We start from the raw sequence: 17,339 nt of genomic DNA, 5'->3' as shown, positions 1-17,339 counted from the left end.
CTTGTGTTCTTGGTTTTTTGCTCTTAATCGTGGTTGGATGATTGTTATGAGGACATGTATTTTTGAAACCTCATTTAACATGTGGATTAATTTTTAATCACATGGTTAAGTAAATGTTGCATATGTGAGGTGTAACTGGGATTAGAGTAAATTTACGAGTATAGCAGCTAAGAAATGCGTTTCTTTGAGTTTGAAACTTACGAAACGTTTCTTAAAGTACGAAACATTTCTGAGAGTAAAAAACGTGGGTGTTTTTATTTTTTTTATTTTTTTAAAAGTGAGTTGGAACTCAAAATATGGTTTTTTTGACAAAAACTATTGGCCAATGTTAAATATGATGATGATGATGTGTAATGACTCATGAGGGCTCAAGATTTTGGATAAGAGATTGATTTTTTTGTGATTTTGTTTAATTATTAGACTTTGTCAATCTAGTTATCTATTCTTGTCTCAAGATTTGAATATTATACAACTTTAGTCTAATTTATGAGTTATTTATGATATATTATGATTTATTCTTGATTTTGACATTTTGTTAGTTTGTTTTGAAATGAGAATCATGATATTGCAACTTGACTCAATCCATATTATAGATAGACTATTTATATGTTAATTTCAATTTTTTTTGTATGATATGTATGAATCATAATGCTCGAGTTCTAAACCATAGTATAGCTTGTCCAAAGACTAATTTTAACATAAGTGACAAGTCAATAATGGATCATGGATATGTAACGTATAATGTATTATTCTCAATTGACTCTATTATCACTCAAACTCAATTAGCCATTCTTTGTTTAAGAGAGAGTTTCATAGAGGTTTAGAATCTCTTTCCCTAGTCAAAACTATTAAAAATTCCTATATAAAAAAATCCACGTTTCTTATTTTACCCTCTCTTGAAAGAAACTTACGAAATACGTTTTTGATGTTTCGTTTCTAAACGTTTCTAACGTTTCTGGCTGCTATGTTTACGAGCCCACTACTCGAGGAAATCATGGGATTTCAAAGGTGAAAGTTGCTATAGGTTATGTCGCATAGGTACTTGGTGGTATCTAGTGCCAGTTGTTGGCCTAGGTCATTCATTTGGCCATAGCTGTCAGTTCGTGATAGAGAAGTGACGTTTAATGGTACCTAACGCCAATTTGATTGTCAAAGATGGTGCAAAGACACTCGAGAATGAAAGTTGCCTAGCTAATTCAATTATTGGCTAGTCAGATTATTTTTCAGGACATCGTTATAATTATTAATTTGTAGTATTTAAAGACTGAAAATTAATATTTAATTATGGATAATGCTGGAAAATTCATTTGAGAAGGTTGCCACTTGTCAAAAATGCCCTTGTAAGATTGAAAAATGTCTTTAGAGGTTGGAGAGAGGCATTTGTGTATTCAGCCTGCAAGAGAGAGGGAGGAGATGTTGGTTTGATTTGCAGCCATTGGAGGACCTTTTAAGGCAGTGAGGAGCAGAAGAAGACCAATCAACTGTAAGTGACGGCATCTATGGGCTGTTTAGACAGGGTAGCACAATAAATGATTGATTTTCTTCAGTTCTTTGCATCTACAAGTTGTTGAGATAGGGCAGTAGCAGTAAATGACAATTTTTTTTTTGTTCTTCGCAAAGAAAGTGCAAATTTTCTCTCTCCTTAGCATCCTCTCTCATCTCCCAGCCTTTCTATAGCCTTGCTCCGAAGATTACAACATTGAGATTAGCAGAGGTTGAGAAATTTCAGATTTCTCTCTTGTAAATCCTAATCTGTAAACATAAAAAATTAGGGTTTAGTAGTAGCCTCGGAAAGTGTGCCAGAAAGTGGAAGCTCCAAGACTTGGATTCAAGAGGACTGACGCTGTTTTTAGTCAAATTTAAGTGGAGAGATTAAGAAATCAATGAATTTGGGGCATTTTTCATCTTTGTCGAAGCGGGTGAAGGCCAATTGATCGCCCGAATCAAGGGACAAATCAGATTGAAGACTTGCTGTTCATTTTGGATAGCAAGGGAAGTTGGAATACCGAAAGGGATTGGGAGAATTCCATTGTATACCAACTTCGGAGAATCTCTAGGGAAAAAGGGCAACTGCTTCTGGCTGCACACTTGATCTCAAGGGAGATGAGGATTGCGTGAGGACCAAAGTCCATATTAGTGGCATTGTCAAACCAATCAGAAAACCCCTTGGATATAGCGGGGGCAAACGATCAAATCGCCATGTGACCAATGGATCTACCTTGTGGGGGTGGAGGATGAACTCTCTCAGTGGTGGAGGTGGGGTTGAAGTGCCCTCGAACTTGATATGCTCAAGTTTTTAGATAGGGAGGAGAGTCTCTAGTCTTGGGTGGACTAACCTCGGCCTTTGAGTGACATTCATCATCAAAATGGCCAGCCTTTGGCAATGCTGATAACACCTATTCTTTTTAGGGACATTTTACCAGCCCATTTTTAATCATGGAGGGGAGTTACTATGCTCCTCACTAATTGAGATACTCTCGGTGTTGTTCCTTTCACTACCTTGCTTCATCTTTTGGGAAGTCAAGGCTCTCTCTGAAGATAAGAATTGGGTTCTCTTATGAAATTAATTGAACAACTAAGCATAAGGTAGTATGAAATCAGCTTTTCTTCTTGGACAGGGTGGTCAGTTTTCTTGATTAAGCACTAATTACAACAAGTATAAAATTCACAAAACTAAAAAGGCATACTTTACCTCTTTAATCTTGGATATTGGACACGTCATGGGCCCCAACAACTGAATTCCTTTGATCTCCTTTGCTAATCCAAGTGTCTCTTGTTGTCAAAATTGACCAATAAACCTCCAGACCAATTTACCTCTTGGTTTACTTGGAGATTGGTCTTCACGCTACTCCTTGAAAGACAAATTCAGCCCCAAATCTGATATTAGCTAGCTAACCTCTTGAATCTCCTTGAAATTTTTCAATTTTACTCGTTAGAATTCAAGTCCTAGGCTCTCAATTTTGAGCACACATCTCGAGGCAGCTATCAAAATCCTTATTTTTGCTGTAAATTAGGGTTTACAGTAGAGATTGATTGAAATCTCTTTCTCTGATGGCTCACACTGCTATAAAATGCTGAGATAACTTGAGAGATGGTTGGGGGGTGAGAGAGAATACTATAGAGAGAGAAATTTCAGAGTTTTATCGCTAGAAATGTTGAAAAACTACTACTGCCTTGCTCAAACAGCCATGGAAGCCGTCACCTACAGCTTAGGACCATTAGAAAGGCTGCTACCCCCTCTTGTATGTTGTCATCTGCACTAGAAGGACCTTAGGCTGCTCTTACCTACTCCTGGAGGGCTTCAAACTGTTGTCACATGCTGTAGGATTGATCCTTGTTGGTTGCAAATTACATCAACAGCCTCTTGTTGCTCGTTAATAGTCTCATTCTCTCTCTCACAATGGCTGGAATAGACTCCACGAGCCCCTGAAAACGTTTTTTTCAGTTGCATGGGCAAGTTTTCCAAGTGGCAGCCTTCTAATCCCATTTTTTAGTATTATCTAGCTTGTTAAATTAATTTTTAAAATATTAGTTTTGAAAATTAATTTAATAATTATTCTAGTGCTCAAAAGGTTAATTTCATGAGTCAATAATTAAATTGGCTAGGCCAATTGGTCTTTCAAGTATCCTTGAGCGGTTATTGACCCTTAGGCTAGCATTAATTAAATTAATTAATTAATGCCTAGTCTCTAATGTCACCACTGACATTAGTGGCCAATAAATTGGTATGGGCTCGAATCTGACATTGGGTACCACCTAATACTTGTTAGGCATAACTTATTACAACTTTTATCTTTGACACCCACTGCATTCTCGGGGTCCTTTGCATGTTACCATGAAATAATTGCCATGCTCATCACATATGCTAAACAACCTTGCACATTTGATTAATAAGTTAATCAATTGTTATCGGCAAATTAAAGCATCTCAAAATTTCACATCCTTATGATGTAGTAGTTGACACTCAAACTCATAGAAGGTGGGTAATTGGGGCAATGAGATAATGTGCTGGATGAAATTGGAGTATTTTGTTAGTAATTTATTTATGAATAAAGTGATTTGATCATCAGCTAACTCGGGTAAGCTAGTGGTAGTGAATTGAGCAAGTAAATGGCTATAGTCAACCAACTTGATAGTCAAATGATCCCTCTCAGTGATTTTGAATGCTTGCCGCTCATGGGCAAGGTTGATACGTTGGATATGATCGCGAGCCGTGTGGTGGTTGACTAGGTGTACGGAATGCTCAGCTGCAAGGTCAAAGTCTTGGAGTTGATAGTGAAATTTAGGCATAAGACCTTGCATTAGTGCAATGATGGCTTTGGCATTTCTACTTTTCCAAGAGTAAACTACCTCGTATGAGAGTAGGTTGGGGCTTGCGACACGTGGGTGGGATATCTTGTGTATAGGTTCAAACAAATGGTTGGATTGGAGAGAAACCCCTACCATTGGTGCAACTCCACACTTGGTTGTGCAAATGCAAACGTTATAAAGTGATAGGATGTGCTTATGTTTGAAGATCCTCCTACTGTGGTGTATGGTTGTATGGTGGAATGGTGAATGGTGATGTGGAAAATTGTGTAAATATTGATAGAGATGCAACGGAAGAAAAGAGTGGGATGGATAGAATTGAAAATTGTGGTGTGGAAGGAATGGAAGTGAATGAAAATTCTTTTTTAGGAAATTGAAAGTTAGATAATGATGCGTCACAAACTTTAAGAAACAAAACTTGAAGAAGGAAAATTTAAGTTTTTCTTGTATACATCTCTATAGATTTCTTTCGTCTTGATGATCACCAAAACCTTGGTCCTTGCTTGAAAGTAGAAATAATAGAAACGGAGACAGAAGTAAACACTTGTGTACATGACATAGGACTAGAAGGAGGGAAAGTAAATGAAGGTTTGTACTCCATGTGTGTCTCTCCAGAAGGATGGCGAGTCCCATATGGAGGTTCCGTTCTTTTTGGAAAATCAATAGTCTTGTGTGTAGAATCTAAGGGTGAACAAACAATGTTACCTTCCAATTGTTTTTGGGTTCGATGCATAAGAATTAAATCGCACACGGCCTATGAGATCTCATAGGGTTTGTAGATGCCATGATAGTTAGATGTCTCTCTACTAGTGTTATAACCTTGCTAGGCAAGTTGTGAAGCCCACTCTTGCTCGGTTCTTAGCATAGGATGTTACAGAGATTGAAGCTGTGAAGTAGTGTTCAAAGTTATCTTCCCTTTGATAGTTCTTGTTTTTGATGTGGATCTTTTTGATCAAGGGCCTAGGTTTCTTTAGAGAGTACCTAGCTTTGATACCATGTGAAGAAATACTCGAACACAGAATACAAACACAATTGTATGAAAAAGCACAGATTGATAAAAGAACTCAGTAGGGTTAGGGTAACTCAGACACAATGAACATTGAAGATGAATGAATCAATACAATGCTCAAAGAAGCAAACACACTATGCAATGTGGATACCAATCCTTGAACTCTTGTGTCTTTGAAGGACGAGGTAGAGGGTATGAGTTGGAGAGAGTATCGTACTCTGTACAGATCTTGAAACACGACAAATAGCCTTCAAATGTGTACAATAGCAGCAAATGTGGATTGAGAGAGTTTGAATCAGGCCGAACATGTTTGGGACAGCTCGAACAGTGGACAGCAGCTGGAAAAGTGTCAAAATGATGAGGGCGGCTATTGTAAGCTGAAAATGCAGCAGTAGATGACATGGCAGGCTAGTAACATGCTGGATGCAGTAAGCATAGGTTGGAGATGCTTGCGGCAGCAAAAAAGCAGTTGTCTAATGGTCATGTGGCTGATGGTGATGGCTGGGAACAGTGGCAGCAGGCTGGAAACTGCCACCAGCAGCTATATGCAGCAATATGAGGACTGGATGCAAGCACTTGATGATGGACAGCAACTCGAACTGTGATATCCTACATTGAAGGGGTGTGGACAACAGAAAACTAGGTGCCAATAATCTTCAATATAGGATTTGGCTGAGTGGTGGGCAGCCTATCTATTTATAGATGTATGGATCCTCTCAAACTAGGGTTTGGCACGTTGATGTGAAGAAAATTGCTAGGGTTTGCACTGAGGACACACAAAGTGTATGACCATGACAGAAACACAAAGAGACAGACATAGACACAGAGGGCAAAACTCAAACCCTAAACGCAAAACTCAAAACAGAAACTCAAACACAATTAGAAGAAGGGAGAGAGAGAACACAACTCTGAAGTGAATGAATGTTGTAAATGAATGTAAGAGTGTACAGTGTGTTCAAGGGCAGAGCAATGTTGGAGTGTGACGTCCACCAGAGACGGATCCCAAGTCTGTGATCACCAGTCGGAGTGTAGGAGTGCTGAATAGTGAATGGCAGTAGGCTGGTCACCAAAACGCAGCAGTTTGGAGGCTGGAAATTGGTAAACGCAGCAGTGTACCGCCAATCGGAGGCTGGAAACCGTGCACAGTCTGCTGTAAACAGTAGGCTGAAACAATGTTTGATGTGGCTGGCGATGACTGGATGATCAGAACGCAGTAGATGATGATATTGCCAGCAACTGAGGTCAGCATGGATGAAGGTGCCAACAGTAGGAGCAAACACGGATGGAGTGGTAGCAGTCTCGAGGGTTGGACAGCCATGTGGAAGGAGACTGATGGTTGAAATCTGCACGTGGAGTGAGAAATCTGAACAGACGGAATAAGGCTGAATGCGGGTAGCCTGCCTATTTATAGATGTGAAAGGGCCCCCCAAAAATTAGGGTTTCCATTGAACTCTCTCGAACCGCTCCCCGTTTTAGGGTTTTCACTAAACTCTCTTGAACCTCTCCCCGTTTTAGGGTTTAATCTAAAAGAGCATTTTTTAGTGTGTTTTGGGGCTGTTTAAGAGGCTTATTAGCAAGTAATGTATATTTTAGCTCAACATCTCCTCTCATGCCCAGAGCCGAAAGGTTAGGCTAATCATTGTGATGTTTACTTACCCCAAGGCGTCCCACCTCAAAGTAGCTAGGGCATCGGACAAAGGGTGTACATCAATTGCCCAGTGGCCTACCAAGACTACAGAGGTGATGGTTATCTTACCAAGGGAATCCAAGTAGTCACCCCAAAGAGGATAGGGCATCGGACAAAGGATGCACATCGGCTGTCTAGTGGCCTACCAAGCCCTACAAGGGCGGATGAAACCACATGGAACTTTTTTTAAAATAATAAGTGAGGTAAATTTTATGGGATGTGGCCGATTGAGTAAAAGTGACCTAGAAGACGGGAGTAGGGAGGGTACACCCAACACATCACAAAACAATACAAGCTAACCCATCCATTCAGGGTGTTGATGAGGAAAAATAGATGATGAGGTATCCATGTGATGGAGGATGGTGGTGTGGTAACAACAGTCGCCGGTGGAAACAACTTAGGATCCACTTAAGTGGTGCTCTGTACAATGAGATGCAAAGTATGCTATATGTTGAAGAATGCTCATGCAGCATGTGTCACTTGGATAGTGTCCCTCATGGGAAAATTGTTCACTTGCCCAAGCGCCCTAGTACAAAGATGATGAAATCATGCAATGCAAAGGGTAAGGTACAATAGGGGGGAAAAGCCGATGTCGAAGACAAAGTGTTGAAGCCTGTAGAATACCAAGAAGGGTAGGAATCCCCTCTCAACCTGGATGTAGATGTCGAAAAAGGAAGAGGAGCTTGATGTCGGTCTTTGTGTGGTGTCGAGAACCATAAGGAATGAAAGAAGATGAAGTAGATGAAGCACCCCGCTAGAAGAGCAAGGTAGAAGTCACCACCGTGATAGCATCGAGAGATATGTTGCACAATTCGCCTCGGGAGGGGAAACCGCCATGCTGAAAGAAGAGCAAGCACTCCTAGGATGATAAAACCATGAAAGGAATGGTGCCCATCCCTGCATCTCTAGCCCAGGTAGGACCAAAGCAATTTGCAAGTTAGCCCTACACTGAAAGACAAAGCCTTGCAAAAGAGATGAGAATCTACAAACATAGAGGTTAGTGGTGAGATGCTCCACAGCAAAACATAACAGAAAGAAAATCTAACTCAAAATAAATGCAATGAATGTATATCTGTGTGAGTAAATGCAGCGGAAGTTAAAAGAATGGAAAAACTAAGGACAATGAATCCTATGGGCCGCCCTACTCTAAGAGTGCGAAAAATGAATGCTAGATTGACCTAGGGTATCCGAAAGGACCTAGAGACGTGCTAGTCTAAGAAGGTGGCCACCATCGCGTACATCCAATAGTAGGGCTCTGCCAAGGGAATGCTTGACGAGGTGGGGAGGAAGGTGAGATAGATGCATGAAGTGCAACGGGATCGGAACCTACGGACCAATCAACCAGTGCCTTAGGGGGTAGTGAAAAAGATGGGCTACTGAGGCTGTACTCGAGCCACATGTCCAACAGCAACAACGGGTGCTGAAGGAGCAGATGAAGTAGGAGCGGAAGGCGTAGCCCCACTGGATTGTGTAGTCGCAGCGGTCTGCTGAGGCTTTTTAGGTGGAAGACCTTGGGCCTTGAAGTGACACTCCTTGTCCACATGGCTTGCTCCCTAGCAGTGTGTGCATAACCGGTTTTTCTTAGGGAGTTGCTACCAGATAGGTCTAGACTCTTTGGTTCCATTTGAGGAAGAGGAGGTACCCTTTGATTGGCTTGCCTTTGCATCTTGTGAGTTCTTGCCATTGGTGGTTTTCCCTATCGAAGAAGAGGCAACCAACCCCCTCTGCTCTGAATAAGGCTGGGATGAGGATTTCTTGTGGACTTGATCATGCAGCCTCGCGTAACGCAAAAACTGGCACTCAAACTTATACAAGGTTGGTAATCAAGGTTGGGAGATGATGCGTTGAATGAAATTGAAGTATTTTTCAGGCAACTTATTCAAGAAGAATGTAACCTGATCGTCATTTAACTTTGGAGAGCCAGTAGTGGCGAACTCGGCAAGTAACTGCCTATATTCAGCCAGCTTGACTTTTAGATCATCCCCTTCCTTAATAGAGAACTCTTGAAGCTCAAAGTCAAGATTGATGTGCCGAGTACGATCACAAGCCGCATAGCGGTCGAGAAGGTGATTCCAATGCTTCGACGTGAGCGGGAAGTGTGGCAACTGAGAGTGAAACTCAGGAAGCAATCCTTGCATGAGCTCAACATTGACTGTGACATTGCGGGCTCTCCATTGACGGATGTAATTAGGGTGAGCTAGTTGAGAGTTCGGCATAGGCTCTAGACCAATGTTGAGGTCCCAAAGACCCTGAGACTCAAGCACTTGTTGTATGAAATTAAACCAAGCGGTGAAATTTGACCCGCTAAAATGAGTCTTATTCGTGAAGGCATTCTTGGCCATTGCAACTGGAGTGGTAGTGCTCGGAGATGGATAGTGTGAAAAAGTGTAGTGTGGGTAGGATGGGGGAGTGGAGTACACTTGGGAATGGGTCCCAGAGTGCCCACCAGGCATGCGGGTAGTGTGCAAGGTGGATCCATAGGTAGGGATGGGTTGACTAGGCATGGGCATGGTAGCCACATGAGAAACCCAAGGAGACGGGATGGGAACACGGGGAGCAGAAGATGGGAATCCCTGCATAGGTGTAACCCAAGGAGAGTTTGAAGACGCACCATAAGCGGAGGATGGAAATCCTTGCGTTTGAGTGGTCATATGAGATGTGAAGTTGGGGATAGTGAGGGGAATGCCCATCACAGTCGACCCAGGAGTTATGGGTGTGCTCATTTGCTGAAAGGTGAGAGACACTGTGTTAAAGGGTAGCATTCCCCCTAACGAAGTACCATGGTGCAAAGAGGTAGAGAATGGGGTGGAGAAGGAAAAGATACTAGGAGCGGATATGGTAGATCCAACCCCTAGGATGTGTGATGCGAATGTGGAGTGTAATCCAAGGTTTTGGAAAGATGATGAGAGGTGATCAAGGTGTGATATAGAAGAGGGTGGGATGGGAGGGAAGTGAGAAGTGTGTGTGATATGCTCAAATGAAATAGAAGGTGTAGATGTACCTGAATTTTGTTTGCTTCATGAGCCCCCTCTATTGAAGTTCACATACGCAAAGCCATTCAGATCGTGTACCTCGAAAGAAAAAACATACAAGGGTTTTGATTCATGCAACACAAAAGAATTGTACAAACCTGACATTGGACCTGGTTGAGATGATGAAGATGGATCGCCAGACGTTCCGGATGCCGTATGTCCTCCATGATTGGAGAGGTGGCCAGCCTCACCAACCGGTCCGGATGTGGTAACAAAATTGGTAGGAGGGGTATAAACATCACCGTACTTGTTGCGATAGTAGTCCTCAAAGTCCTCCTCTATCATGCTAGTGAAATCTGGAATAGGAGTAGAAGAAGGTGAAAGTGGAGTGTCGTCCTCCTCATTGAGTCCATAATGCTGTCTCAAGGCCTCCAATGATGAAGAAGCCTGATAGGACATCATAAGAACTGGAGAAGAAGGTGTTTGGGACATTGTGGTTTGGTAACGAGTCGTATTGTGTGCCTTGCACAAAGACTAGCTCTCCACAATATCCGCAAGATACTCTTTACAAGTGCACCGACTCTAATACCATGTGAAGAAAATTGCTAGGGTTTGCACTGAGGACACACAGAGTGTACGACCTCGACAGAAACACAAAGAGACAGACATAGACACAAAGGGCAAAACTCAAACCCTAAACACAAAACTCAAAACAGAAACTCAAACACAAACAGAAGAAGGGAGAGAGAGAACACAACTCTGAAGTGAATGACTGTTGTAAATGAATGTAAGAGTGTACAGTGTGCTCAAGGGCAGAGCAATGTTGGAGTGTGACGTCCACCGGAGATGGATACCAAGTCTGTGACCACCAATCGGAGTGTAGGAGTGCTGAATAGTGAATGGCAGCAGGCTGGTCACCAAAATGCAGCAGTCTGGAGGTTGGAAAATGGTAAACGCAGCAGTGTACCGCCGATCGGAGGCTGGAAATTGCGCACAGTCTGTTGTAAACAGCAGGCTGAAACAATGTTTGATGTGGCTGGCGATGACTGGATGATCAGATCGCAGTAGATGATGATGTTGCCAACAGTTGACGTCAGCATGGATGAAGGCGCTAGCAGCAAGAGCAAGCACGGATGGTGTGGCAGCAGTCTCAAGGGCTGGACAGCCACGTGGGAGGAGGCTGATGGCTGAAATCTGCACGTGGAGTGAGAAACCTGCACAGACGGAATAAGGCTGAATGGGGACAGCCTGTCTATTTATAGATGTGGAAGGGCACCCCAACAATTAGGGTTTCCACTAAACTCTCTCGACCTGCTCCCCGTTTTAGGGTTTCCATTGAACTCTCTCGAACTGCTCCTCGTTTTAGTGTTTTTACTCTAAAAGAGCATTTTTTAGTGTGTTTTGGGGCTGTTTAAGAGGCTAATCAGCAAGTAATGCATATTTTAGCTCAACAGTTGGACATAGACATTGTCTAGGAAAGCGGTGATTTGATGGTAACTCTAATAATAAGCATGTTTTTGGGCTGTAATAAAGAGCTCATTAGTGTATAATGCATTTTTAAGCTCAACATCATGGACATGAGACACTTGCATTTTCAGCTAGGCCTGCAAATATAGCATTGGCAAGTTGATGGGCAGCAGTAGTTATGCCAAGGGCAAGAGCAGTTGCACAATGCCATCTTTGGAGCAGTTATTCAGGATGAAGGATGAAAGTGGTCATCTTGAGGATGGGGGACTGAGGGCTGATTGTGAAGTTGTACTAATGGTGACCATGGAGGGTGAAGCTGAGTGATGGTGATCAATTTAATTATTAGGGGATGAAAGAGTGGCTTGCCCCCATAATCTCCTTCTATAGAACCTTTTAAGGCAATTTTCTCATCAGAAACTCTAGATTCATCTTTTGCATTAATTGTCTTGATTTGCATTTTGGGGTTATATGAGAGCCAAAAATAAAGAAGTAATTATGAGATTAACTAATGATATATCTTTGGTAGCTTAACACTGTCCTCTCCCAATTGGGAGTTGTGCAATCTCACCAGGAGAATGTTACGTTTGATGTGCACCTCTCTCTGGCTTACTTCAATACTTTGGGTAGTTCCTAGATTCTTATAGGAGGAGCCAAAGATTGGGAAATATGTGGAGGAGGAAGGATAGGCATGGTAGATTGAGATGAATAGGTTTGCCTGTACAACTCCCTTGGAGCTTGGAGAGATGGAGATTCCCCCTCTGGAGGGAGCACAGACCATTGATGATGAGGAATGCTTTGATGAAGATAGAGAACCTCCATGATGTGAGAGAAAGTATTGATACAAAATGTTAGTTTGTGTGCTCTTGAAAGCTCAAACATTCATGATAAGTCAAGTGTATAAAGCCTTGGGCTCTAATACCAGGTGAGGATTTGATACCAGAAGTGCAAACAAGAGGGCATGAAGAGTCTGAGCAAGATGACTACCAAATGAATGCTCAAAATGAAATGAGTGAAAATGGAAAGCGTGAGTGGAAAATCCTTTGCTTAAGTGAGGTAAGAAATCGATGTGGAGTGGTAGGACCGGTGCCAATTGTAGGCTTGCAGTAGAGGGTGGAGCATAGGGTCAGGAACACTTGAAGAGGTGGTCTGGGCTCTGCGAGGGCAAAAGAGCAGCCAGCCACCTGTTGATGTTGGAGCTGTGAAGGAAGAATACTGAAAAGCTGTGATTTACTGTGGGCACAGTCCAGAGCAGCACAGCTGTGTTTGAGGCTCAAAGGCTGTACAAGGCAGCTGAACTTGCACCTTGTGCAGGACAGTAGCATGGCAGGAAAAGGAGACTCTGGTCACAGGCGGTAGCAGCAGCAGACTAGAAAAAAGGCTGTGATTTTATCATGAGTGCTAGGATGGAGGGAAACAAACTCAATTGCCTAGAGCAGACAGAGCACTCGAAAAGCCTGCATATTCCTTTTTGGGGCTGTATGAGAGCTGCACAAATTGTCCAAGAATTGAGGATTAAGTTTTGGTGTAAATTTTCCTGGCTAAATATATTGTATGTTTGTTTATTGGGGGCGGAGCAGGGGGAGAGGGAGGAAGGGAGGGTGGTGGTGGTTGTTTTTTTTTTTTGGGTTTTTGTTTTTTTTGTGGGGGGGGGGGGCGGTGTGCGGCTTGGTTCAGGTCTAGATGGCAAGGTGGAACTGGGGGTTGGGGGCAACCTTGTGGGCTGAACTGATGGTAGTGGTGGACATTGGCATAGACAATTGTGGAAGAAATGTGGGAGATTTCTCATAAGTTCTTAAGATCTACTATGTAAAAGAGAAGAGAAGACAATGCTGCATGAATTGTGATCGATCTGATTGTCTTTAAGTTTTCATATGATGAACTGCTTTGTTTTGTATCGCATTTGTCACACAAGTACACGCAAAATGGACCTTAGGTTTTTCTGTTCACACTGGATATGTCGCAAAATATGGATCTCAAAACCTTATGTTTAAAGAATCTAGAAGATTTTCCTTAAGTTAATGGCAGTATTCTCATATTTTACAACCTTTTTCAGGCAGATGCTGAAGCACATGGAGCAACCTTTTGTTTTAATTCAGCAGTTGCAAAGGGGCGTGTGGTTGCAAATAACCTAGAGCTACATGTCTGCAGCACATCCAATTTGACTTCTGAAAATGGTGTTGATCAAGTTAGTGCTGATTCAATCATCTTGTCTGCCAATACTGTCATTAATGCAGCTGGCTTAAGTGCGCAATCAATCACAAAGAGATTACATGGGTTTCCAACTGAAGCCATACCTGCAACCTTCTATGCACGTGGTTGCTACTTCAGCCTTTCAGGTTCAAGCAAGCCTCCATTCTCTCATCTGGTGTATCCTGTACCAGAAGAAGGTGGCCTTGGAGTTCATGTAACATTGGATCTTGGTGGTCAAGTGAGATTTGGTCCAGATGTCGAGTGGCTGCATAACTTCGATGAGTCAAGAGCTTACAAGTTTCAGTAAGATCTTCTGTTTCCCCATTTTTTCTTATATTTGCTAGATTGTCTAAATCACCACTGCATAAAGTTTCTTGCAAAGGATAATGTTCATGGATCAGAATATATGCAGGAAACACATTGCTATAAGTTTATGTGAAGTGATCCAATCCATGTTTTCAGTCCTGCATATATATATATATATATATATATATATATATATATATATATATATATATATATATATATATATATATATATATATATATATATATATATATATATATATATATATATACATATGTATGTATGTATTTATGTGTGTATGTATGTCCTTTTTGGTCTTTTGCTGGGTGGCCCTAGACTTCATGATAGATAAATGTGAGTCTGGTTGTTGCAGAATGGTTAAATGCCTTTTTGATGGTGCTATATTTGCATCATGAAGTGCCAATTGACATTACAAAACAGATCAAACTTCAAAAATTTCCTGCCACCAAAGTGCTGGCTGTATCAGATGGCTAAGTCGTGCATCAGGCAAGAGATGGAATGAATCCTTGATGGTTGTTTAGCATTCATAAGGTGATAAGTGAAAGGGCCCTTGTATTCTCGTAGAGTGTGTAGAATGTTGATGAAGGACATTGAAATGTATCTGCTGGAGGCTATACCATGCTAACCACACACCTGGCAACATTCTAGGCATCTAATAATGGAGAGGTCCTCCAGATGGAGGTGGAACTCTATGTTTGTCATCAAGTTGTCAGTGAAATCTTGAGTCAGTTGAAGAAGAATGTAGAATCTTTGCAGCCAACATTTCTTATTTTGGAGCAGTTTAAAAATCAGCCACAAAAAGCTAGATGAACTTTGAATCTATGTCATCCTGCTTACTGTTGCATGCAGAATATTCTCAAACAAGGTTCTCCTCTTGCTTTCGATACAGGGAATCCTGGCCATAGCTAAGAGTCAATGACAAATGTTCTTGTTTCTTGCTACTCTGAAGGAAGAGATGTAGGGCCAAGCTTCCTTTTTATGGTTTCTCTTGCCACAAGAAACTCTTGATAGGGGACTTCAGCACGTTTCATTGGAAATGGACTCCCCTTTGTGTTTCTTTTCTTGTGTTTTTGTTGGGTATGGGATCCAATTCTTGAGTTATGAGCTTGCTTAATTTCATTTCCTGGTAACTTGATAGATGAAAGATTAAAATCAGGGATTGAGAAAAGGTTGGAGACTGTGCATGTAATATTGGAGGTAGGAATATTTGGAACTGACTCTTGTAGCAGGTGATTAAGTGCTGCTGTTCCTGATGCTTTTGCTTCTATTTGGATGATTGTCTATATCAAGTGCTGTCTTGTATACTGCATTACTGTTTCACAAAATCTTGAATATGGGAATGACAAATATCTAAAAGAGGAGGGTTCAAATTTATGGTCACCTTAAATGTTTCCATTTGTACAATTTTGGCTAAAATATCCATCTCTCTGTATTGTAACTTGTGGGCAAGGGTTATACATTTCCCCCTACACTCTGGTCCATGTGTAAGGTGAATCCTTGAGGTAGATGAGCAGAGAGAATTGAAATATTGAATGGTGCAATTGTTGGGGGACAGCTCACTTATAAGGAAGAGCCATTATAGTTGTCCAACAAAGGAGGATGCTTGATGGCCCTCAATAGTTGTGAAGCTCCTTGCTTGACAATGAGGGTGTCATGAATGAGGCCAGAGAATTGCCACAGACTATTCAAGCACCCAAAACTGGAGGACATGAATAATCTAGCTAGTTATCATAGTTCTTCAACAACAGGTCAAGCTTCTTGTTTGACAATGAGGGGTCATGTAATCTATTGTCTACATGCTAGGGATCTCCAATTTGCAGAGGGCCTAGGCCTGGTGCATCTGCGAAAATATCGCACCCTAGTCAGGAAGGTTTTAAAAAGTTCAAGAAAGAAGGTTGTCACCCAAAAGTCTGCTGTATTGAATCATAGAACCAATGTACAGGACTGTGCTTGGAAACAAAAGAACAGAGGAGCTGACGTTTGAAGTGATTGGGTCAATGGTGGGGTATGAATGGTGTATGCCTGTAGCAAATTAGGTTGGCTAGTAACTGACATTTATTTTTTGGAGGTTTCTACATTGTTGTAGCTTACATTAGGAAGTTCAAACTCTTCAACTCCAAGGCTACAATAACCAAGATACATTTTGCAATGCAGATCATGATGGTTACAATCTAATTCTTGGTATGCCTTGGAATCATAGTGTACAATTGGCTATCTTTTCTTGAGAAAAGAGGGGAAGCTCACACACAAAGGCAAGTAGGAGTAGCTGGAGATATCATACCTATGGTAAGCCATATAGGTCTTTAGGGAATCAAAGATTGTGTTCAATGTTATTTGATTTAAGCCACATTGATCCAAAGAGCGGTTATCACTAGATCAAGCTGATACTGTAAGATGTATGCAAAATTTCTTTGCACACTTCATTTTATCTTTATGAATTCTTGGTGGCTCTTTTTGGATCAGACTCATCAGCCTAAAGGACTAAGAGTGCTAAGTAGTATGAATCTAGGATAGTGTACCCTAAGGGTGCTAGCCTAAGTGTGTGGCCAAAATCATGCACAATTGTTAGCAGGTCTCTGCCAATGAAGTTCATGTCGAGGTGGCGAATTAGTTCTAGGTGGGGGTGCACGAGGTGACCTAGGAGTGGATGCAAAGAGTGCAATAAGAGAGGGATTAGCAAATGATCACTTAAGCCTTTAGGAGTACGAAAAGACAAGGGCTGCTGAGGCTGTCCATGTGCTGCATGTCTAGTAGCAGCTATGCCAAAGGAGTAGATGGGGCAGGAGGAGGAGGTGTAGCTCTAGTCAACTATTGAAGGGAAGTGGATGTAGTCATGGCCTACTGTGGTTTCTTAGCTAGGAGACCCTGGGCCTTAGTACGACACTCCTAATCTACATGGCTCAATCTCCAGTAGTACGTACAAAACCTATTCTTTTAAAGGAGTTATTGCTAGCTAAGTTTTGCTTCTTTGTTTCTGTTTGAGGAAGAAGTGTCACCATTGTTTTGCATTTTCTTCGCACTTTGAGAGTTCTTCATAGGGAACAATAATTCACATTGGAACTCATAGAAGGTTGGCAACAATTGGGGCAATGAAATGAGATGCTAAAGAAAGTGGAAGTATTTTTCAGGCAACTTGTTTAAAAAGAATGTATCTTGATTTTCATCTGACTTTGGTGAGTCAGTAGTGGTGAATGCAACAAGTAGCTGCCTATATCTAGCCAGCTCAACTTTTAGGCGATTCCCTTTCTTAATAGAAATCTCTTGAAGCTCAAAGTGGAGATTGATATGTTAGGTTTGATCTCTCGTTGCATAATGATTAAGGAGATGACTCCAATGCTTAGATGTAAGAGGAGAGTGTTGTAATTGAGAATGGAACTTG

The 17,339-nt window shown here is 41.6% G+C and overlaps 1 protein-coding gene across 5 annotated transcripts in view; it reads left to right on the top strand.

Moving 5' to 3' along the window:
• Positions 1-17,339, top strand: part of LOC148038449 (uncharacterized) — a 45,813-nt gene that overhangs the window by 3,812 nt on the left and 24,662 nt on the right. For 4 of the 5 annotated variants that reach the window (XR_015689594.1, XR_015689601.1, XM_087672216.1 and 1 more), the window contains exon 3: positions 13,497-13,936. Coding sequence is in view for 3 of the 5 variants with exons in the window: in XM_087672216.1 (XP_087528342.1) it covers positions 13,497-13,936 (440 nt within the window). In the remaining 2 variants the exon portion in view is untranslated. Of the gene's footprint in view, positions 1-13,496; positions 13,937-14,312; positions 14,603-17,339 lie in introns of those variants that run through there. The other variant, XM_087672225.1, reaches the window with a different exon arrangement.

The sequence above is a fragment of the Lygodium microphyllum genome, chromosome 3, assembly GCF_053477565.2.
Source record: "Lygodium microphyllum isolate KBCC chromosome 3, Lygodium_microphyllum_v1.1.10, whole genome shotgun sequence".
Classification (NCBI taxonomy): Eukaryota; Viridiplantae; Streptophyta; class Polypodiopsida; order Schizaeales; family Lygodiaceae; genus Lygodium; species Lygodium microphyllum.
This window is presented reverse-complemented; position numbering and strand designations above follow the sequence as displayed.